This window comes from Ixodes scapularis, unplaced genomic scaffold (assembly GCF_016920785.2).
Source record: "Ixodes scapularis isolate PalLabHiFi unplaced genomic scaffold, ASM1692078v2 PGA_scaffold2__306_contigs__length_199485367, whole genome shotgun sequence".
Taxonomy (NCBI): domain Eukaryota; kingdom Metazoa; phylum Arthropoda; class Arachnida; order Ixodida; family Ixodidae; genus Ixodes; species Ixodes scapularis.
The window spans coordinates 189924100-189948797 of NW_024609857.1; the positions used below are offsets into that span (position 1 = coordinate 189924100).

The window sequence follows — 24698 nt, forward strand, 5'->3', positions numbered from 1 at the left end:
CTCTGAAAAAGTTTCTGCTCATTCTCTTTTTGAGGAATCCCTGGTCGGCCCTGCGACCTTTCATTAAAGGGGCCCTGCAACAACTTTTTGACTGATCTTTAATTTGCACCGATCCTGAGCGCACTGAACGTAGAAACTTAATGAAACTTTTCTTTTCTCAAATTTCGCTTTAGTTTAAAAGCTATAGGCAAATTAGAATTACAAAAACAAGCAAAAAATAACCTCCTCCATGACGTCGTAGGTCCTGGCTTGAGCGGCCGTGAACTAGAGGAGGGACAGTGAGCTCATCGAGCGCTCACGGTTGCCGCACTCCGTGTCGACGGCTCAAGAGGGCGCCACTAAAGCACGTGTTGGATAGGCTGTACGAAGCGGGCGGTCAGGGCGGCTCGCATTGCATTTGCTGCACAATTAAAGACTAATTCGGCATAACACTTCATTGGCCACAAACGACAGCAAACACGGGGTAAATATCAGTTCAGAACGGGAGCCACTTCGCGCTGCCATACCGCCAAATGGCAAAATCGCCAGCAAAGCCGGCGCCGAAAGCCTTCGGAACGCTCGGAACCGGTCGGATCCTCGACCGCAGCGCCGCCGCGTACATCCGGGTTCTTTCTATGCACGCCGTTCGTCAGCGCCTCATCGCACTAGCCCTTTCTAATATGCGCCGTTTTTTCCGCCGCTTGGTGGTGGGTATGTCGACGAGTCATTTCTTGTTTCCGTACTTTATAAACTGCATTTGTTTCTTTTCTGATCTCATTTACCGAACAAAAACTACTTTCATACATAATTGAAACGGTTCGCGACACTTATATTCTATATCTCGACTAAAAAAAAAAGATTTTAGCGGTTCTGACCAGTAGTAAGCCCAGGACCAAAGACGTCAGATATCGCGCGCTTTCGCCTACGCGGGTCGCCCTCGTAGGTGGAGGAGGTTTCCGCGTCGTCCGGTTAAAATATGACGCACTGATATTTAGTTACTCTCTCCGTGCCCGCTGGCTTGCCCGAACCCCGAGAGACCTGGAAACCACAAAAAAGGTAGATGCCTAAATATGATTGCAGGGCCCCTTTAAAGGGCAACTGCAAAGAAAAAAAAGTTTTTTTTTAAACAGCCCAATTGGGACAAGCATGTCACAAAACAAATGTTCCGCGAAAAAAATGATTTTTTTTATCAATATTTACGCCACGGGACGTAATTTAGTAGAGTCAGAACCTCTCCACATTTGAAACTCCCGCTCTTTCGACCCCCGCGGAAGAGGAGTACGCCCGCCCTTGCGTTGCGTTGCGGACAACGTTACTAAAACACTCAGTTGGGAAACTCCCATTACGACAGCTTTGGAAAAGTGACCCCAATCTGTCTCCGAGCACCGAGCTAATGACGAACACAACGCCACCATTTCTCCCGCAGCGGCCACTCGTGAAACTGCACGTGACTTCTATTTTGGCTTTGAGAGCAGATACAGCGGTAGAGGTTACAGGGGTGCCACCCCCGCCTCCCCGGCGGACGCGCCGCGTTCACCTACAGTACACCATACTTCGGCGGCCATGAAAGAATGGCGAAGCTTTTGTTTGTTATGGTATGAATCCAAACGGAAGTGCCCGTCTTGTAAACCTTTTGTAAAGAATAATAACTCTCATCACATGGGTTATTCTTTAAACGTAAAAATATGCCGCTCAAAAGGAAATCGCAACAAATAACAAAGGTTTAACAACCAAGATCTAAGCTGTCAATTAAACTCTTAGCCAATGAGAGCCGATTGGGACTAACGTCACGGAATCCCAACTTCGTGGCGCGCGATTTAAAACGGGTGATATAGCCGCAAAATAAAATCAGTCTCACGCAATAAATATTGCTGTAAAAATTTTTTTTTCTCGCAGAAAAATTGTTTTTTGACATGCGTGTCCCAATTAGGCTGTTTAAAAAATTTTTTTTTTTTCTTTGCAGTTACTCTTTAAAAACTTTACGTAGATCGTACACAAAAGCTTTCCATTGCTAGCTGAAACCCCTGCCAGCACTTTAGAATGAGCACATGCCCAGCAGGGTCCACAATCCGAATTATGTCTATGAAAAGTCCCTATTTTGTGTTTAGTGACTTTTAAAAGTGACTACAATTCATAAATACGAGTGAATGAAAGCTTCATCAAGCACTTGCTTGGAAGCTTTCCAGAAAAGCACGCAGAATGCCATGGTAGAATCGTAACACTGGATAAAATATTTAATATATGCACTCGCGTATACAATCATTTGTACAAGAAGCAATATACATTTGTACACAATAGCGCAATCAAAAGACCAACGCTACCTTCCATCGGACACTTTGCTGGTTTGTCGTAAAAAGACCCGACGAACTCCCCCCTGGCCACCAGCCCCATTGTTATGCCCCGTTAACTAACAACAGTCTTTAAAAAAAAAGAGCTCCGCAAACATCACAGCTTTTGAAATAGCCAGCGCACTACAAGAGGCCCTTGTACAGAAAAGGCATTCGCACACTGGGACACCTGTACAAGCAGCAAACGTCAAAGGCATTTGCAAAACAAGTCGAGAGACCCTCGTTTGATTAGATGTTCAATATGGGTTGGACCCTGAGTTAAACAACGGCGTCATCACATGATATGCCACTCTCCCAAACGTTATGTCGCGCAGAATGCGGTGAATACATCGACGGTAAAATGGAGTCAAATGTATAAAGTGATAGATGACGAAAAACAAAGAATACCACTGTGCGCGAAACGGATAGGGACGGCTCTATTCGAGAGTGCGATCAAAAGTAGACGGCGAGCTCGCAATTATTGGCTCGAACTGGTGCGTTTAGCCTGCCTCTGCCCGCGCGTCGACAGCAGTCCCGAAGTGGCGACAAGTCGTGTTACAGGAGCCGGTGTTTTGTGCCGTCTGATGTCAGGATCCGGGCGGGCGGTCGTAGAAATGCCGACGAAAAAACGAAGCAGAGGCAAGGGTCCCCGTCCTAGCGGCGTACCAGCTCCAGGCCACCGAAGCTCTCGCAGACTGTCGACGAGCCAGAGAGTAACCCACATAGGAGCTGCCGTCCGTCGCTTCCGCCTCAGCTACGGCACTACTGCCAAAATTGCAGCAGGCAATGACGCAGCAATTTTTTTATGTCGGCCGGTGGACACCGGGGGACCGCTTTTGAGGACGGGGTAAACGCAACAGTCGGAGACGCACTCCAGGCACCGTGGTGACGTGAGACACCCTGGGCAGACACACCGGCTACACTGCCGCAAACCGAAACAGACAGTGGTATGGAACACCTCGAAAGAGCAAGCTCCGAGCTTAACACGAAACTAAAGGGAAAAACGTACGCGGAGCGCAAGTTTGTCTGCTTCTTGCACAGGTTGCGATGATGTCAGAACGCCCAGCTCCTATTCGGCGATTGAAAAAAATAGTGGGTAGACCTCACTATCCTTTCAATCAAAGCCAACCAGAGCTCGGTGTCGTCCCGACGTCGCCGCAACTCCTGGGCAAGAAGCGGACGACTTGCTCTCCGCACAGAGCCGGCACCCAGTCAACGTTCTAAAGCTCTGCAGCGGCAAATCCTCCATTGACCGCCACGTTCGCGGTAAGCCTAGAAATATGTCGTGGCTCGCGAGCTAAACTAGTATCGGAAACAGTTTGGAAGGAATACGCAACCGGGTATAGCTCGCGTGGGTGGACGTAAAAATGGTAAAAGGTCGTGAAATCTCCACGAGCACTGTTCACAGAACGTTCCGAGAGTTTTCAGGCGGAAATCACGTGGCTCAAAGACAACAATGTCCCTCGGAGCGACGTCGCTCGTTCGCAACAGCGTGGAGAGGCAGGCTCTTCCTTAAAGACTCACAACTTGCACTTCCGACAGACTACATAAAACCCTGCAATGCCCGGCAAAGTTTCCGCTCGTGCGGACTCTCTTTTCCTTGCGAAAGAGTGAGGCCTCCTTCTGCTTAGATGTCACTCAAATGCACAACGTTACAGGGACGAATACTACAGTTGTTCTCCAATTCCAACTTGATGTCCCTTTTAACAGGATCTCTTGGGTGTCAGTCCCTCTCCGATCCACTGCCAAGAGCTGTAAAAAGTAAACAAATGATGTTTTAAATAAAGCGGGACCATAGAGAAATGCTACACGCGAGGCAAAAAACATGCAATCTTTAATTTCTTTGATTTTTCTGGCATACTTAATCATTCGCCCAATTTTTCTCAGGAAGTTCTTCAAAAGGTTCATATTTGGGAATTCATACTTTGGTTGATGATTTGATCGCGGCAAGTGAAACATCACTGTTTGGGGTGATTGACGGGCGGAGGCACTCTGCTGCAAGATCCAGAGTTCACGGCCATCCTCTAAGCACGAAATTATGGTCACGCAATGCAGAAAGATTGAACGAGCACTCAAATTCATGAGTGAAGATGAGAATTGTAACACCCTGCACCATATTATTTGGACAGCAGTGATCACGCCAATCTGAGCAATTAAAAAGCAGCGAGTGAGGCTTCAGCAAGGTAGTGTCACAATAAGTTTTGACCACGCCGCACTTGGCTGCAATGTTTAGAGAATTCATGACAATTTCGTGCCTACAAATGATCCGGTCAATTGCATTAACCCTCCCGCACGATACGACAAGAAACAAGAGCCCCGACATTCGCAACTCCAAGGGGTGCGACGCCACACACAAAGAAAGGCCCGAATGACTTTCAGAAATGGGCAGCTCGTGCCTGTCCAAATGTGCCCCACCAGAAAAGTGGGCCCTAAATGTGCGGCAAAATCTTCGGCACTGCTGGCAAAAACTTGAGACGGAGAAAGAAGTATGAAATGCACGAGGCTGAAGTTGTGAGCACCATGCCGGCCGCGACAGCCGCAGGAGGTTAAAGCCTGTCGAGCAGTCGGAAAGGTGAAAACTAAAGTCGCTGGATCCTGGAAAAGTAGCACCATTGCCTTCCCTGCCTGCTAGCCGGACACAAACAGATAACACACAGATGACCAAAACCTCGCATGGCAATTCACTAATTGGCCTCCGTTGCCATGGTAATCGCCACATAGTATCTTCGAAACTTCGAGAGGGTCGTTCTAAACCAGTCGCGCCAAGATTGCCATGGAGCATCGTCGAACCGGAGGCGTTCCTCGCCGATACAAACGTCTTTGGCATGGCACTGTGTAAGCAATCAACTTGTCAATCATGCCCATCTCCAATTGTTCTTCTCGCATATTATTTTGAGACTGGAAAATCATTTTTCAATGCCTCCAAGCGCCCACACCGCGTGTGGGGGCGGTACAAAGACGTACGCTTGTTTCATCTGTGTGTGGGTGGCAGGATATTGGTGTGCAAGAAACGCCTCTATAAAGCTATCCGTCACGAGTGAATTTAGATCGGCTCACCAAGAATGGAGAGGTCAAGGAGAAACTGCTCGTTTTCCGAGCCAAAATGGCAACCAGAGGGAGCTTGTCAGGATCCAGTGGCTTTAGTGGAAACTGCCTCCAATGCTGCCTAGATAAGAAGGTCCTGTCCTTGGCAGGGACTGCCATTTAACTAATGAGAACATGCATCCCAGCCAAATCCCGATGCAGCACTCCTGTTCAATATGTACCCCGCACCGGCCGCTTGTAGGTGATACGGTAAATCCAGCCTTATTACTACTGAGCTGTTGGAAAAGTGCAAGAGGGAATGGAGACAAGGAGACTGGGAAAGAGTTTTTAAACTGGCAGAAGACAATTCTGAAGGTCGGCCTCTAATAGCAAGAGGGGAAGTCGTCTCTCACCGTGCTCCGAACCGCCGTCGGAGGCGCCGGCCACCGTGGCCGTCCCGAAGTGAAAGACGTCGCCCGTTGGCGGTGCGTCGTCCCCAAAGACACTCCCGTCGTCCCTGGCCCAGGGGACGCTGGCAGACGACGAGGCCACCGAGCACGGAGAAAAGGAGCGCTCCTCGGACCCGGCCACGCTCGAAGAGGTCCTCCGCTTGCCGCCCCTCAGCATCGACACCCCCATGGTGGGGCGCGAAGGGGTGCGAGGGGGAGGGGTGTCGGGGGTGTCCGGGCGCGCGCCCGGAGCAACGAACACCTCGGCGTAGCAGTGCGACGACGACGACGACGTCACGAAGCTCCCGGCGGAGGCACTGCTGTTGAGGCTGCTGCTGCTGCCGCTCTTGTTTGCCAACGGCGACGTCTCGTCCACAGCCTGATGAGAAGAGAACGCGGCAAAACCGAGTTTAGGATCTTGACCAGAGTGCAAGTTCGTCCGCCTCTTTCACGAAGGCTGCGACGATGTCAGAACGTTGAGCTCCTATTATTAGCCGGTCGAAAAAAATAGGGGGCAGACCTTGAGGCATCTGGCATTGAGGTACACCCACTAGCTTTCCAATCAAAGCCAATTAGAACTCGGCATCGTTCCGATATTACCGCAACTCCTGCGCAAGAAGCAGACAACGTGCTCTCTGCACAGCCCCGGGCAGTGAACAAGAGGTACCTCAGTCAACTGCTAGTCAGCGTGACTGGTGGCCAAAAGAAGCAACTTTGGGAGGGCCATGCCACCAAATGATCGGACACGAGCGCAGCACCACCAGTGATATGATTGGCCAAAGCCATTTTGGAGCACCTTTCGGAGCAGCCAATACAGTGTTTTGGAGCAGCAAATGTGAACTTTGGAGCAACCAAAACAGTGTTTTGGAGCAGCAGAAGTGGCATCTGAAGCGGCCAAGACAGTGTTTCGGAGCAGACATTCTTAGAAAAATAAAAAAAATATTTGTTTTAAGTGCTCTACAAACGAAGGGCACATTGTGTTATGTTGTGTTTTGATGTGACGTGTTTTGACGGAACTCGCTGCTTGTGTTTTTACTGCTGAGACATCCCACAAGTGTACAGTACTGTAGGCATTGCCGAGCAATTCCGAAAAACCGCTTGCCACCGTTTTACTGGTTCCCGACGTGCCAGATTTTCATCAAAAGTAAGCAAACCTAAAACAATGAATCGCAAGTGTCCTGGCTGGTGCCTCTGTCGTGCAATCATATTCGCATGCACAGGAGGGCAACTTCGGCAGGCTTGCAGTTGCACGTGCTTTGTCGCGCGAGCGGAGACAAGGGCTGTTCAATCAAAACCAAAACCATGTCACTCCACTCCATTGCCAACTGATTCCCAAAACTGTATGCAAAACTGTCAAGCCTACAACAAAAAACAGTGCAGCAGTGCGTGCTTGCCAGACCAGCAAACAAGCTACAAGCTAAACACACACATAAAAAAAAAAAAAAAAGAACCTGAGCACATCTGCGAGACATTGCGAGCCACGGTCAAAAAGTGCTTGGAGCACTTTGTGCAACGACTGAACTTGAGACAAACAAGCACACTATGAAGGTTCAGCGTGCAGACATTGCCTTTTTTTGCTTTAGCTCACTTCTCTTCACAAACTTTCTTTCGCAGCAGATTTTTCACGTACCGGGGTCGCTCTCGAAAGAAAGCCCACCGTGCCATCACGCTGGTACCAGCCAGCGTGACGGCATGGCTGGTTCCCGGCACGCTAGCATTGGAGCGTCGGCATACACCGGCGTCTATCGTTGAAAATATTTTCTTTAAAAAAGACGCGAGACGAGACTTGCGAAACGACGCGAGCGTGAAATGTGAGACAGCGGGAAAACCATGCAAGACCGGATGCACCATCAGTGGGATGGGCAGTTGATGCAGGGTACTTTGTGTCGGGCGGCAGCTTGAGCTACGTAACGCACGCATGCTCAGTTACGGTACTCAGTTTAGTATTGGATTTGAAAGGCGACCGAATTTGTTTTTTTGGCACAGGCTTGGCGCAGATTACCAATATTTTGGCAAAATGTAGCAGGATGTGGCAGGGTTAGCCCTTTGGCGCAGTTTGGCACAATTGGTGCAGCAATCACATCACTGCACTACTGTTCCGCAGGGCCCTCGGATATTCGGACTTGAGATTGGATACGACAACTGCAATCGCGGACCGTCTTCGAATTGCCAGAATTTCGCGTAAGATGGCGCTACCAAACTTCACTGCCTGGTTGGCATTAGCAACTCCTGCGAAATCGACGACGCCAAGTGGTTAGAACGGAAGCCTGTCATGGCACCGTTCGCTCGTCAACTTTGTTGAGCTAGTCAGAATTTCACAGCACCTGGTGGCCTAAAGACGAAGTCGCGAATCGAAAACGTGCTCTGAAAATCACCAATAGTCAGTCAAATTACTCCTGCGCTTAAAGAGTTGCACGAATAAGTACTGGTAAGAATTGAATAGCACTGCATCGGCCCAAGTTTTAACGCTGCAATGAGAGCCAGTATGTTGCGTGGCTCCATAGCACTGCAACGGCTACAAGTAAAGCGGTGCTGTTCAACTCGAACCATTATTAGCGCATCACTATGCACTTGTAACACTTCCTCTAGAATGACCCTCGACAACAAGGCAGATTCGCCGTACACTGCATGAATGCCTATACAGCAAATTTCACACCTTTTGATCGGAGCCACAAAGCCCTTTGAAACAAGGCTTACCAGTTACACTGCCTGAAACTGTTAGTGCAAACATGACAAAAGTGTTGGTTTGCATTTTATATTAAGAGGGTATTGGCAGGCACCAAATGTTACTGTATAGCTTAGTGCTCCAAATGAACAGTTTCCACCCCACTAGCAATTCTGACGACAGCCCATCGACTCTACGAAAAAAACAAAAATAACCGGCAATTGCCCGTTCGCACAAAAGTACCATGCTACGTACAATGTTCCTCCGTGCCGCAATCAGCAGGAGTGGAAGTCTACAGCGTAAACGTTTGCTCCAAACACTTTGCACAAGATAATATATTGTTCGCCAGTTTCAAATAAACCGACTTCTATCACGTCCCACAGAAAACGAGAAAACATTGTTTGATGCAACAAACTAGAGACGATACATTTCAGAAAAGCTAACCACAATCCCATTCCAGGGCTGCCACCACTCACCTCCACCGAAGCAGACGATGCGGCAGCCGCAGCGGACTTGAGCAGACGCACGCCGGCCGACCGGCTGAGCTTGGGCGACCCGTACATGTCTCTTTCCGAGGACATCTTGCGGCGCTCCAGCCTTGGTGAGCGCAGCATATTCGAGATGCCCTCCCGCGTGGACGACGCAAACTTCTTGAGGAACTTGGGGGAGTGGAAGAAACGACTGGGCGACTTGGGTGGCGGGGAGGGCTGCTCCGCGCGACAGTGCATCGCTGGCACACAGCTGCCCGCCCTCACAAACGGCGACGAGAGCTTCTCGCCAGACGGCCCGCGAGTGCGATCAAATCCCTGGCAACAAGACGAACTCCGGGGCGGCCCCTTGTCACGGGGAACCCAGGGGTCCGGGCACCGTTCTTCCGCGGCACCAGTGCCCCCGTCGCGGCGGTACTGGGACGGAATTACGTCCGGATGCGCGGCAGGCACTCCGGCCCGTGCGTAGTCGAGCGCTGACGCGTCCCGCAGGCACGGGGAGGAGTCGCCGAGGTCCGTCGAGAGCGGGACGAGCTCCTGCTGCGAGCCACGCCACGAGTTCCTTCGGTTCGTGTACAGGTCCTTGATCTCTTGGCTTGTCGCGCAGCGCGGGAGGAGGGACGCCTGCGCGGTGGCCTGCGGCTGCGGCGCCGCGTTGGTGGGGATCGGGGACGGAGCGGAGCCGTCCGACGACTGGGTCGGGTCCGGAGACGACGACGACGACGGGGACTTTTTGAAGACCCGGTTGTACTCCCGGTCCAGAAGAGTCTCCTTCTTGGGCGTCGCCTCGGCGACCGAGTCTGCCGTCTTGCTGCGCGACAGCTTCGACGCAGAGGGCCGGCGCTGCACGGGGCGGGACGGCGCCGCTGGCCGGCCGCCGCCGTCGGCCAACCGGCCATCGTTCCGCGTCGCATCCTTCTCCCCGTGCTTGAAGCCGACGTTGACATAGTGGCCCGTCGGAGGCTTGCAGCGCGGATTGGGCGGCTCCCTCCGCGCGGGGGGCGGTCTGTTTCCGAGCGCGTCGCCGTCCCAGACACCAGAAAGCCTCTGCTTCGAATCTGGACGGGGGTCTGTTTGTCCGGCGGAAGAAGTGTCCGTGCCACGGTACGGAGGATTCTGGTAGATGACTGAAGGCGGCAACGGAGAAGACTCGTGACTGAGCGGCTGGTTCAACGGCGGAGATACTGTGTGGTTGCGTGGGAGAGACGCGTTGGATGCGATCGCAATCGGCGGCGGCTCTCCTGTCATTCTTCGCGGAGACAGAGTCGCAGATTTGTCCGCGTGCGTGGACCGTAAGAAAATGGTTCGAGGCATGGGCTTGGGAGACTGCCGGTGGTTGTCGGACGACGGCGGTCCCCTGGCGAAGCCAGAGTTTGAGGTCGGCTGCATCGTCGGGACGCCGGGACAGTCTTTCTTGTCCAAAAAGGCTTCTAGGTCGTCTTCTTCGTCCGTTTCCGACAAGTAAGGCCCTGCGGGCAGAAAGCATTTATGTTAGGCACAGACCAGATGCTGTCAAACGACTTTTGTTTGGGCTAGTTGGTTCTTACTAGACATGATTAAAATAGCGGAAATTTGACAACGACAACAAAGAAGGCACAGTCCTGTTCCACGTGTGCCTTCTTTGTTGTCCTTGTCAAGTTTGCGCTATTTTAATCATGTCCAGATGCTGTCGACAAATTCCCGAGTCTATATTTAGGAATGTGCCTCAAGTTGATTGCCATGCCAGATCCCCAACTACGGTGTGCTAACCGGCTAGATTAGGTTTTGAGGACCAAAATTATAGAAAAGGTAAGCAAAGTGAAATAAAAATAGGAAACCGCAAAAAGTTAATGGTATGCAATCCTTTTCCACATTCACAATCATGACACAAAGTTAGAACCCTACGTTGCCTAATTGCAGCACAGCTTCAGTTATGCAATTGCTAAGAAATATATCCTAAATAAATTTGAGTATACTTCCTTATGCAAGTTTTTATAGAAATATGTGATGTATAATTTTGTAAGTATGATTACTATTTTGGCATTGCCATTGCGAATCTCATCTTTACAGGTGTTTATAAGGCATTACACTACAGTACTTGATTTTAAGACCACCCTGGGATCATAAAAAATCCTATAACTATCTCTGTCTTTTTTTTTTCTTTTCTTTTTTTTTAATAAAAAGAAATTTTGTTTGAAAAGTTTAATTTTGCTGCACCCAATTGAGAGTCACATCAACAGCATTTGACTATGGAGAAGGCACAAAGCCAGTGCTTTTTACCTTGCCTACTGAGGATTCCCCTGGCTGCCATGACTGCTTGGCTAAGTTTAGTCAGCCACCTGCACGAAGACAACAATCAAACTGTCCTTACATTTCCGAGAGCCAAGAGCACTGAACCCTCCGAATGCACAAACGCCACTAACTCACCTCAAAGTGTCGACTTGAGATTCTGAAGCGAAGTAAAAGGTGGCTCCAGAATTGCAGAGCTTGAAGGCACTGCGACAGGCAAGATCGTGCCAATTGTAACTTTATGAATGGCAAGAAAAAACATACATTTTGTAAACGATGTCCCCTTCGTATGACTTGGACGCTTCTTTGTCCATTCATGTTGCTTAGAAATAAATAACTGTGGGGAGGCTACTGTTATAGCAAAAACATAAAGAAATTATAGAATTTCGACTTGGGCTTACAACAACTAAATGCCAGAACGTTTTGTCTCTCCGAGTCTCAGGGTTTACGTTATGGTGTTTCCTAACCAGCTCGTCTGCCTGCTTTCGCTTCTTGCAATTCTTCTCATAAAACTAACACATTCTGTAAAAACTCTGCAGTCTGTCAGAAGTACTAGCTTGCACTGCATAAAGCATCCCATCGAGTCAAGTTAGGTCCTTTTTTTTTTCTTTCAATATTCTCGCTGCGTGAGTTTTGTGGTGAAAGACAAACGGTCTGACTACGGCAAAAATCCCGAGCAAGCACCCACTCAAAATTCAAAGATACAGTCTAAGCTCGTCATAACAGACCTTGATTTTAACCAAAATTTCGGTCTGTTATAAAAAGAGCATGTTGTATGCAGATATGGATTTGAGTCAATGGGGCATAGAGGATAACCAACCGAACTTCACAAATGGGTATGTTATATCCAGATGTCTGTTGTAACCAGGTCTCTTATAACGAGCATAGACTGTAATCACGAAAAAATAGGGGATGGGTGCATGTGAGGTCATCAATTTTACATACATAGGGTGGTCCAAGTCACCAGGCTCGATCTAAAATGGACCGTAAAAATCGACGCCTGCACCTAGCAATCTAAATTTTTGGTCAAAGGTGTATTTCACAGGTCGGTTTTTTCTTGCAAAGTTACAAAGCGTAGTTCTCTTTCTGTAAAAAAATAAGGGCAAGAAACTTGCCAGGGTCTATGGCGGGCAGCGACGCAGACGACAGGGGTTCAGTAGCGGGGTGTGTTTGGCGTTCATATTGATAGATGGCGTCAGGAGCAGTGTCCGAAGGAGCAGCTGACCAGCGAAAGAAAGCAGACGACACGCAGACGATGTACGTCGGCTGCAAAAGCGCCGCCGTTATGCAGACGTGTCTTTTTACTTTCAGTATTGCTTTTATTGTCCGCATTTATTTTTTTTAACCAAAGGTACATTTCAAAAAGATTATGTTCATTTTAATAAGCCACAATGGTCCCGAACCGTCGCGATAAGGACGTAGCGCCATTTATCGATACGAACGCCAAACACACCCCTCTACTGAACCCCTGTCGTCTGGATCGCTGCCCGCCGTAGACCCTGGCAAGTTTCTTGCCCTTATTTTCTACAGAAAGAGAACTACGTTTTGTAATTTTACAAAAACAAAAACCGACCTGTGAAATACACCTTTGACGAAAAGTTTAGATTGCTACGTGCAGGCGTCGATTTTTACGGTTCATTTTAGATCGAGCCTGGTGACTTGGACCACCCTATATATGTACTGTGCATATTTTAGGGGCGAGGCTCCTTAGGGGCTAGCCATGTCCGTATGTCTGTTCGCCTTCGGGTGCACGTGCTCCCGTGCTCGTGTAGTGCAAAAAAAAAAAATGCATCTCCATGTGGTGAATGATGTTGATTCGGGCGAAGCTCTGGTGGTGCTTATCTGCGTAGATGGTGAGCCGCAGCATGCCGAGCCTTTCGTTCGTTTTCATCCATGTCAGAAAGAGAATGTGAAGTATGGGACATGGTTATATACGCATTTGAGCATTTGACCGCAGCGTGACATGGATGAAAACGAACGAAAGGCTCGGCATGCTGCGGTTCAGCGTCTACACAGACAAGCACCACCAGAGCTTCACCCCAATCAACATCATTCACCCCGTGGAGATGCGTTTTTTTTGTTTTTTTTTTCAGGTGTTTCAAATTTTAGGCGAGGGCGCTTGGAGCAGAATGGGCGGATGCACGGTATTCTACGGTAGGCCTCAGAAACAAGCTTTCCTGCCTACTGCAACATATTGTTTTGTTTTATTTTTTTTTCAATTTCTCAAGAATCTCTATGCATCCCATAGCATGCAGTCTACAGATAAATGACATCTAAGAGTTCTCCATAGTGCCTGAAAGTCACAGCTGATTGTTTCTTTTTAATCCTCACTACGACGGCCGAAGAATGAGCCCTGCCCGAGGCAAGAACGCAAAAAACAGAAAGATCTGCTCACCAGTTATTGGATTTACAGTCAGGGGCAAGAGACACCACAAACCCAGGCACAAACAGCAGGCACTCTGCTTTCTGGTCCTGCAAAGACAACAGGCTTTTGTAGCCTTCCAGCTGGTAGACCTAAACTTTAAGTTGATCTGCCTATGAGATTAGTATGATATGATTAGAGTGACCACAATCAGCAAAGCAGACAACGGAAACATTGGGACATTGATGCAAAGTGGGAGAAGGGGAGGGGGGGAGGTGCAAAGGCAGCAAGGCAGATAGAGAAGCTCTGTTATTACTCAGTTCAGCATAAAAATGCACTCTCTGCCCCGTTTCTAAATAATGGGGAACACGTTGCCCATTGAAGCATGTCAATTTCAGTAACATAAAAAAGTCCCCCATACAGACATCTATCTGAACAAAACGTATTGGTAGATGTAACAGAAGAAGGAGCTTAAAATTGTACTCCATGAGTGGTAACATTTCCACAGTATGTTAATTTTCATAAAAATACATCCGTAACAAATAAATATTTTTTAGGTTTTCTTATAGCTGCTTAGTACTAATTTCACAACTATGCACATTCTCATAAAAATGGGACATGAAATTTCATTGAGACGAAATGAAAAGATAGCAGAAAATGACCTGAAACACGGGACACATGGTCACCCTAGATACGATGCCTGCATCACAACAGTTACTGAAAGTTAATCCCGCAGAGTACAGCTCTGACTGGCTGGCTTAGCCCGTGGCAGAAGTTGTCAGTCGGCCATTTTGGAGATGGGTCCAAAACAACAAAAAATGTATATAAAACATTTCCACGTTTCCCCGGTTATGGTGGGTATGCACGGGTGGGAGCTCTGGCCATCGATGAGTTAGGACTGAATGGAAGGTGCATTGATTTTCTCTAGACTTTCTTTTTTTTTTTTTATATCATGTCGCTACAAATCCGGTTCACTAAAGAAGATTGCCGGCTCGCTTGCCCGCTCCGGCTGCGCTGGTGCCACGTTCCAAAGTCTACGCCTCGGACGCCAAGCCTTTCGACCCGTCTTGAGGCGAGAGAAGGAGACGGAACGGTGAGAAGCGAGTCCACACCGCTCGGAACAAAGGAAACAACTTTAATAAAAGCAAACCAATGTCGCCAAAGGCCAGGAAAGTTGATTGAAGAGCTCGCCGAGAACAAACGTTGCACCATTCGCATCTCGTCTCGACAGCACAGGGCGGCGCCGTTTTGGAGCTGGGTTGGAGCGCGACACGGTTCAAAAACGGAGCTTGGGAGTTTTGGTACTCTGGGAACATTCAGTGACTCTAGAGCGGATTTGGTCTTCTGGGCCCAATCAGACAAGTCACATGGATGCCAGGTAGGTAGCTCACCTGCGGGGTCCTGTAGAGAAAAAGGCCCGTGCCCCGCAGCAGAGCCCAGCGCCGGTGCCAGGCCGGCTGCGGCTGCTGCTGCGGCTGCTGGAGCCTCACGACTGGCGTTTTTTGGGCCTTGCGCCGGAGGAGCCACCCCTCGCACTCGGCCACGCCCAGCTCCGGGCACGGCACTCGTCGCTCGCCTGCGCCCCACACGGGGCGTCAACAAAAGCGTGCTTTAGGGCCGGTTTCCGAGCCTAGAGCATCGCGAAGCATAGCGACAGAAATCGCACGGCACAGACAGTTGCGTTTACAAAAGACCATGTTTCCCCCGGCAGGAATTGTACCGCCGACCCTTCGCTCGGCAATCAAACGCCACCTCGCCTGCGCTGGCAGGGTGGGTTTCGTTAGCAGGGCTATAAGTTGATGTAGAGAGTGAGCCTAGTGGACCTTACGCCGTAAAACGAGCCATAAAAAACTGGGCAAGCGCTAGACAACTCGGACACTCGCCGAACGTGCACAGAGATGGTGCATTTTACCCCGTGAAGTTTCGACGTGCAGTTCTCTTCCTGTAAAGAACGAGACTAACAAACTTGTTGGCGACAAACGTAACTCGTGGCACCATCTCCCAACGGAATGCATCGCCTGCTCGCCGCGCCTGTCGGGAGATGGCGCCACGAGTTACATTCGTCGCCAGCTCGGTTGTCTGTGAAAGCACCTACGTGTGGGCGCCGATTTTTCCCGGCTCAACTTTGCATCGCAATGTCCACTGGACGCGCCCCACATGCCTCAAAAAATTTGCCACCTAAATGGTGGGAGAAGCTCCGAACACAGCCGTGCATTCTGCGTTCCTCCGCTTTATCCGATTCATTAAGATACCTTTAAACTTACCTCTTACTTCTCAATTACCGCGTGCAAACTCTGTTCACTTTCGTTCTCAAGTTCTTTGTCCGAGTAGCATTCACAACGAACCCTTCACTTAAAGATCTGTACGGATCCATAGTTTAGAGTCCCAGCCCGCTGTCGCTTTGGCCCACCCGCGGCCCCCTATTCATTTCCGACGGCCACCAGGCCCAGCTTAACGCTAATTTATGTGGGTCCATTTAGGCTCGTTCTATTTTCACCCTACACGAGGGTGATGTGAAAGTTAGCGCCATTTCATTTTCGACCGTGTTCACATTTGCAGCTAAATAGCACGATATCCCGAGATTCTGTATTTTGTTCCAAAACACCAAAAGATAGGCCATTTCAAGTAATTGCACTGCCCGGCCCAATGGTGATTTCGGCGCAAACGAAGAGTTAGGCAGGCAATAAATGCTGACTGGGTAGAACAGTCGTCTTCGATTAATAGAACCCCTTCTGCGATAACAGATTTGAAAGGTTAACAGGACCTATGTGACAAAGTGAACTACATTCTTTTGACAGTGATAGCAACTGCCCGTTTAAAGCTTTTAAGGGTGACTGGACGACACGTAAACACACCTTTATATTCCTTTGCTACAAGATCTTTTTTTTTTTTTTCGATTTTTTTTGGTTATACATTGAACGTCAGCCCACTCCTTGTTTTCACCCGTTTCGCTCTCGATTTTAGGTGGGCTGTCCTGGGACATTATGGTGGGCATTACATGTGTTTCACAAAAAAAAAAGGTAGGACGAACGCAAAACCGCTTGTTTGTGTTAATTAGTCATTAGCATGTGAAAGGAGATTGGCGAATCACTAGAGAAACCAAATTCAGACTAGAGCAATAATATGTTTCTCAATGAGTGCAGGTGACATTTCCCTGCTCAGGATCTGCGCTTCATCGCTGGTCCCCTTTTGCATATCGCAATGATTGACTGTCCACATGCGTTGCTCATTAAATGGTGCGCAAAAAAGTTGACTTAATTTCAAGTACTATGTATCATGTGCTATCATGCAACAGCGTAGAGTCAGCTCACTCTCATGCTAGTCTTTGTGAAAGGATTGCTTAGTCATAGACCAGCAGACACACAAATAATGCTGAAAATGGCAAAAACAAAACAAAAAATAAACACTTGCAACAATTGGTGGAAACTCACCTAGTTTGTCTGAACAATTTGACTTTGTGTGCAAGGCTTGAGACTGCAATGGCAAGCACAAGGAACAAAAGATTGAAGCAAATCAAGTAAAATCAAACGAAAAAAAGAAAACAAAAGGCCGAAAGAGTTTAAAAAGGTGCAATAGTTACTATGTATGTAAACTTTAAGAGCAGCAAAAGCTTTGCCAAACCCGTTTTCCTATGAAGTGGCATATTGACCAAACTCTTACGGCACTTACTGCCACCGGCATACAAGCTAATCAACAAAAAAAAAAGGAATTTAAAATTAACAACAAACTAGGCGCAACAGCATAACAGGCAGAGAGGAAAAGCACGAACTTGCAAAGACAGCACGATGAAATGATAAGCTGAAGTTTTTGCTCTGTTTTGCCAGCATACTATGTTTTTTGTGAAGCTTGAGAATGAGTTTAAAGAAGGGGCAAACAGGGTGCATGCATGCAATAAAAAGCTCATCAGCATGCTGAGTTCTCGGAAAGTGAAGCAATTGGACGGCCTCATTTCAGCCCGCCTCACCTGACATAATGACTTCTTGGACGAGTCCCTGGACGAAAATCCTAGCTTCGATGGCACTTCACTACCGCACAAACTGAAAAATACAAACCATGTGCAGTCAAACGTGGGAATCTGTGCTTTCTAGCATACAATGTTCCTTTCATATATTGGCCTAAAGATTTGATTACACATATAACCAATTGCTTAAATTTGTTTGTAGCATACATAAACAGTTTGCTCGAAGGCCCCATCGCCAGCCAGTCGCGGATGATGTAGACCTAACTCGCGTGAGGGCGACGAGCGCACGGCAACAATTGACCAGAACTCTGATAGTTGCTCTTTTTTTCTTTTTTGTGTGTGTAAGATCAAAAGGAAGCTTTACTGCACCCTGAGAGAGGAACACAACCTCGAGCACCAAGCCTCAATTGGTGCAAATCCACCTGCTTGCTGCAGTCTGACACAATGACCAGAGTGGAACTAAGATATTTACGTCAGTATAACGATTAATGAAGTTAATGAGCAGCATTTAGTTAGTAGCAGACAGCGGAGCGAGCTAAAGCACACTCACCTCGACCCTGGAGCATTCGGTGTCTCCTGCGACTTGGTTTTGCTCGACCGGTCGTGTATGTGGTACTTCTTCAAATCCTGCAACGAAAGATACAGTTCTGCACAAGGGTAGATTGAAAGGTTTCTGGAATGAATATGAAAACAATAAATATCTGATTTATTCTATAATTCCTTCGAAGCTCGACATACTTGGTCCAGCGTTTCTCCAGCTTTTTAATTCTTTCCTGGAAGCAACTTTCTTCGAGATCCCCAAAACAACTGTTAACAGCCTCCATCACCTCTTCATTCGAGAGAAATTTCTTTTCAGCCAGGAAGGTCTTGAGCTTTGGGGATAGGTGGAAGTCCGAGGGAGTGAAATCAGGTGAATACGGTGGATGCTGAAGGATTTTGAACTTCAGCTCTGTCAGGTTTTGCTGAGCGACTGCACTTGAATGGGTGGGTGCATTGTTGTGTTGAAACAACAACTGTTTCTTGACCATTCCCGGGCGTTTTTCTCAAATTACTTGTTTCAACTTGTCCAGAAGTGTTACGTAGTATTGGCCAGTAACAGTTTTTCCCTGTTCGAGATAATAGAGCAAAATTCCTTTGGCATTCGAAAAAAACTGATGCCATCACCTTGCCTGCCGACTGAATGGTCTTTGCCTTCTTTGGACGCCGATTAACCCGGTCAATTGTTTCGATTTACTTTTTGTTTCTGGCATGTAATGGTGGACCCAGATCTCGTCCATAGTTACAAATCGTGGCTTGAAATACATTGGATTTGCTTAAGGGGGGACATGGCCTCGGAATTCGAAATTTTCAGAAAAAAACTTTTTTTCAAAAATGATATGTTTATGCTTATTAACTTCCAAAGAATGGTTTCAGAAACTTTCGTTTATTAACATGCAGGATTTATCTCAGAATAAATTATTTTCGACATGTCAGCAGCCCTCCGAGTCAGCAGGGAGCAAGTTTTCTGCGTTTTTTATTTAGCGCTGCTTCATACTCGTTTAACCTAGCCAGAACATCTCACCCTCATTGGAAGTGCCATTTACTCTAGACTTAGCCCGTAGAGGCTTTCGAAGTTTACAAGTATTAATGGCCAGGAGGACCCATACATCCAAACAGAAAAAATTGTAAAAATTTGGTATGAGCAATCTTATTGGTTGAGATCTGAAACAGGGTTTACGATTGGTCCTTCCCGGTGACGTGATATTCTGTCATCTTCAATAACGCCCCTTTACAGTATCTTCCACCTCAGATCCTATTCCTGCCTTGCTGCTCTTCCTCAGTGTGATTTGCCTCTTAGTTCTTGCGAGTTTATCTGTCAGGGAATGCCTGCTACGAAAGTCAGCGTGCCTACAAACAACACGAACTGGTAGCTATTGCCAGGGGAGCAGGGGAGTCTCCAAGAGGAAGGTGATAACAACGCGCCAGGTGAATTTTGCCTACCTTGGCCTCACAGAAAAGAAAGAAACCTAAAGTTGAAACTTCAAATGCATTTTTCTCAGTTTCACTTTTTGGCAGGAAATGTGGTATGAGGAAATGTATCATTGGACATTTTGAAAGTGTAAAGATTTCATTCAGTGGTGTCCTTGACTGAAATTTCGTGAGGAACAAGTTAAGGTATTCATAATCTGAAAAAGCTAAATTCTTCATGAAAAAAACTGAATATTTTAAAACTCAGAAATTTGTTAAAATTGTTTGCTCTTTTTGAATGTTATTGTTTTTCTCTAGAATTGCATTTTCTACAATTAATTTTTACCTTAACTTGTACTATGGGTATTCTACTTTACATTAAAGCAAACATTTTGTGGATTGCAATTATTATTTTTCTTAAATACATTTCCTAATAAAGCAACTTTTTTCTGGAGCTTGTTAAGCATAGTATGTTGTAGAATTGGCCTATAAGACTGAAACTTTAGATGTCCTCCATCCTAATGGGGTTCAATTCACCCCGAAAGTTTGAATCAATTTGAGACAATGGTTCAAAAGTTGACCCTCCCAGGCCATGTCCCCCCTTAAACACTTGCAAACTGTCGGCTGATGCTCGAACTCGAATGCGTTCTTGCTCCGGATTGAGCAAGTGCGGCATCCATCTTGCAGAAAGATGATTTAATACCAATTCCTTGAGCAAAATATGAACAACTTGTTCAGAAGAGATTCCCACTGGTTCATCAATTTCACTCCCTTTCATGAGGCGGTCTTCCAAAACCAAGGGATACGTTGTATCCACAATTTCTGGTGTGGTAGTTGTTTTCGGATGCCCTGAACGTAGTTCATCACTTGTTTCCGTACGACCACACTTGAATTCAGAAACCCAAAAACTCTTGTTGGAAAACAGAGGCAATGATTCCCCAAGAGCAGCATTCAACCTGGATTTGATTTTAGTTGCAGTTTTTACTTCCAAATAGATATTCGATGACTGCTAGTATTTGATTTTTATCCATCATTGAAAAGGTTCATGGTTGCTCGAATAGAATGACTCAAAGTCAGACTTTTCGAGATATCAATCTGACACTTGTGGCTATTACATACGAAAGGGATGTCAACACAGCGAAATACAAATATATTGGAACAAAAAGCACCCCAGCGGCGATTCCGGAAATTTTTCCATCTAACCTTGTAATTAGCTTGTCGACTAGCTGGCACGACAGGGGTGCTTTTGTGGACGAGCACCATCTTTGCACGAGTCTATAGAAATACAACTTTAACGCTCTCAAAGAACGCCACCCCATGTAAACAGGTACATGGTCAAAAAATGAAGTGGGTAATGTTATGCGGTGCAACAGCAGACAATTATAATAAGCGAAAACACCTACCATAAAGTTCCGAGAAAAAACGCACCCTCAAGAGATCGCCCATCCCGTTTTTCTGGCTAAATATTTGTAACATAAAAAGTCCGAAACATCATCCCGTCGGACGTCACACGATGTCCGACGGGAATCGCATCCGCCGTGCGATCTGCTGTAACGATACGTCCGATAAGAGAGTTCATAGCAGGTTCTTACGTTTTTGTCCGCGATCTGCGTGCCTGATGCAGACTCCCATAACACGCGAGTTGTTCCCGGATGTATAATGCATCGTGAAATGCGAATCTGCTGCAGCCGCGATCTGCAGCATCCGTTCCCGCGACATGAGAGTTTGTAGCAGATTCCCGCGTTTTTGTTTGCGACTTGCGGGTGCGATATTGATTCCCGTAACACGCGAGTTGTGCCTGCGTGTATATTGCATCAAGTTGGTCCCGCGTGTTTTTGGCACCTTGGAATACGATTATTCTGCGACCGCAATCTGCGGTATTCGTTCCCGTGACATGAGAGTTTGTAGCAGATTCTCGCGTTTTTGTCTGTGACCTGCGCGTGCATATTAGTTTCCGTGACAGGAAAGTTTGTAGCAGGTTCCTGCATGTTTTTGCACCATAAAACTTGAATCTGCTGCGTGCGCTATTTGCAATATTCGTTCCCGTGAGGTGAGAGTTCTCGGCGGGTTTCCGGGGGCCCTTCACACAATAAAACACAAATCTGCTGCATCCGCAACCTGCGTTATCCCTTCCCATGACACAAGAGTTTGAACAAATTCCCGTGTGTTTATTGCATCGTGAAACGCGAATCTGGAGTATGTATTCGCAATGCGGAGTATCAGTTCCCGCGTCACATGGTTTGTAGCGGGTGCCCCAGTGTTTATCATTAATTTTTGTCAAAGTTTTTGTTGGCATCCCCAAGGATAGCCCACACCGCGTTTTTCCCCATTTATCTCTTTATTTAGGGAGGGTGTTCCTTCGGAACTTCACGTTACGCAATTTAAAGTACATTGCCACACGCATGACTGAGAGGGAACGCTTTCCCATACTTCTAGAAGATATGAGTTTACCCTTACCCCGAGTGTGAAAGATAAGGAGGCCAATGTGACCTTGCCGAGTCTCATCCTAGCTCACTCTCGAACATTCTAGGTTGAATGTTCAAGATACTGAGCGCAGCAGACAAGGAGCCGAGCGTGGCCTTGCCGACACACTCAGGCACTCTCACAGTCTCGCTCTAGCCGGCTATTACGCCGGCGCCATGACGCTCGCTTCGGCTTTTTCGACGCTCATTCTCTTTTGTTTCTGGCACAAGTTTGCCGATGAAACCTTCATTTTCAGTTTTACGCCAGTTGAGTCTTTCCCGTCCATGACAGTATTTCAATGTGAGCTCGCCAGGTTAAAGGGATACTGAACCGAAATTTCGAGCTCACAAAACAAGGTCGGGCGGATAGGCGGGAAGCTGCAAAACCAAAAAATATCACTCATACGGCGATATATCTAACGGATCGCCGTATTTTTTGGAAAAGAAGTGCGCGATTGAACCCGGCCGACGAGGCGGACGAGGCAAGGCACGTCACGATGCCCATTCTCTCTCCTCCTCGCTACGTCCCGTCAAGCTGGTGAACCGAAGCGAGGAGGAGAGGAGCGAGGCCACTTCTCCTCATTCTCAAATTCTCCCGGAGGACAGTTACGTCAAAGAACTCGCTTGATCGCGCCCTTCTTCTTCAAAAGTATGGCCGTCCGTTAGAGATATCGATATACGAGTGATATTTTGGAGTTCGTAGCTTCCCGTTCAACACTTCTGCAGCCTTACTATGCGAAATCCAAATTTCGGTTCAGTATCCCTTTAACCCTCAAAGGTTAATCTGGGCCGGCTCGGCCACGTTCCTATCAAAAGCCCACTGAACACTACAGTCACTGGGGGGATGTGAACAGCAGGGAGTCTATTTCGGAGGCTTGGCCTTTTGCACGTGCTTGCTGCCTTTTGCCGTGCCTTGGCTGCGCGTGCACGCCCAAAGCTCACGAGACGCATGAGCGTTATCGAAGGCGGGACAACCAAAACTCCACACCGCCATTCCCGTCTTGTCGGCGACTACAGTACACGTAACGAGAGGCCACGGAGACGCCGCACGTTTTTGCCCTCGCCTCGTGGTCACCAGTTCCGGCGAGCTAACCCCGGTAGCTCCAGATGCCTCGACAGAAACCTCCCATTTACGTTAGGGCCGCTGAATGTTCCCGGAGTGTCGAACTCCCGAGCTTCGTTTGGGAACAGCGCCCCAGAGCCGCAACCGAAGACTTTGAAATCGGAGCCACACGTGCGATAGAACTGTGGCGAGCGGAAATGACGGAACCCACTCACCAGCCTATCATGTTCCAACCGGTCCTGTGTGCTTTTCGCTTTTTCTTCCCGGCATCGACACGGCCGACGTTAGACAATCGGAACACTCTATTGGCTCCATTTTCCAGTTCCAACGGATGCTATTGATTGACCGATTGAAAATAGATTTTTAACTTAGGAATACTACTTAGTACTATCGTTACTGGCTCACCAACCTCTACACTCTGTTTCCCCTTAGATGGACCGCAGTGCACGCTATGAGTCATCCCAGCGAATTTGACGCTGTCAAAGCGTCGTCTGATCACGTGCCCCACCCACCTGTGTTTTCCTTCAGAAAGTCACGTGACCTTAAAATGAGTCACAGCATCCACTGCGACTAATTGTAAGGTGAAACGGAGTAGAGAGCACTAAGGTAGCAAATTGGGCCAGTTGGTCCATGCTGTACATGGTGGGGCTGAACAGCTCGGTAAATGCGCACGAAGAGAAGACACAACTACAACAGGACAAAGCTGTACCAGCAACCGAAGTTTAATAGAGGAAAAGGGCACAGAGGAAGCGAGCAAAGTAAGTTAATCGGATTAAAAACACACATAAACATGCTCTGAGTAGAAAGTACCGAGTTCCATGGCAGATGCTACGGGACGCAGTACTCTGGCATTGTTTGATGGTTCTAAGCTATGCAGTGCCCCCTCACATTCCTTTCGCCGGCAGTCGCACCCTGCACAAAAAGGCACGCTCACCTCAATCTTTGGCACTTTGAGGGCAACCATGGGCGACAACTTGCCCGCGGCCGGACCAAACAGCCTCCTTTCCCTCGGAGAGCGGCTTCCGGCGTCCGGATGAGCCTCGTGAACCTGAACCTTGGGCTGCGCACTTGGGACTGCGCAGTTTGCTGGCTTGGCTTGCTCTGGAACAGACGCAGAGGGCGCAACGAAGCAATGATACTGATTGTTACCAGAGTGGTTTCACAAACTGTTTGACAAGAAAAATAGTTTAGAATACTTTGCAGCATATCCACGCTAGAGGTTAATTAATCTAATGATGTTATGTGCTGGGCATCACTGTCTCTTTGTCCCAAAAGGCAACACCATAATGTCACCTTAGTGGTCTTTGTGTTTGCGCAAACCAATTTTTCCGCTCGTCCACGTCTTCTGGACTCTACCATATTTGCTTGAGTAATGGCCACACTTCTTATGAACAGACCCTGTGGGTCTGCTTTTCCGTGCAGCACCGGAATCATAAATCATCGCGATCAACAGAAAAGTGGGCGCAATTTACGGAACAGAAATACTAAAAAATAATGTCTTTACGCACAAATGCTATCTGCTCAGGTCGCATTTTTACGGAGAATCGTGTTCTCGACCTCGATATTCGCTCCGTTTTTTTTATGCAGATTGCAATGATTGGTTTTATGTGTGTTCTGCAGGAAAGTAGATGCAAGGGCGTCCTTCATAAGAAGTGCGGCTATTACTCGAGCAAATACGGTACACAACACAGGTTCCCAACTGA

At 47.8% G+C, this 24698-nt stretch overlaps 1 protein-coding gene across 3 annotated transcripts in view; it reads right to left on the reverse strand.

Moving 5' to 3' along the window:
• Nucleotides 1-2187: 2187 nt before the first annotated feature.
• Nucleotides 2188-24698, reverse strand: part of LOC8036084 — a 140858-nt gene continuing 118347 nt past the window's right edge. For all 3 annotated transcript variants that reach the window (XM_040208378.3, XM_040208379.3, XM_040208377.3), the window contains 11 exons: nt 23930-24096; nt 18074-18150; nt 17527-17599; nt 16994-17036; nt 14954-15138; nt 13596-13672; nt 11339-11407; nt 11192-11250; nt 8921-10401; nt 5744-6158; nt 2188-4058 (listed from right to left, as the gene is read on the reverse strand). In XM_040208378.3, coding sequence (XP_040064312.1) covers nt 4030-4058; nt 5744-6158; nt 8921-10401; nt 11192-11250; nt 11339-11407; nt 13596-13672; nt 14954-15138; nt 16994-17036; nt 17527-17599; nt 18074-18150; nt 23930-24096 — 2675 coding nt within the window. In that variant the 3' untranslated portion in view covers nt 2188-4029. The remainder of the gene's footprint in view (nt 4059-5743; nt 6159-8920; nt 10402-11191; nt 11251-11338; nt 11408-13595; nt 13673-14953; nt 15139-16993; nt 17037-17526; nt 17600-18073; nt 18151-23929; nt 24097-24698) is intronic.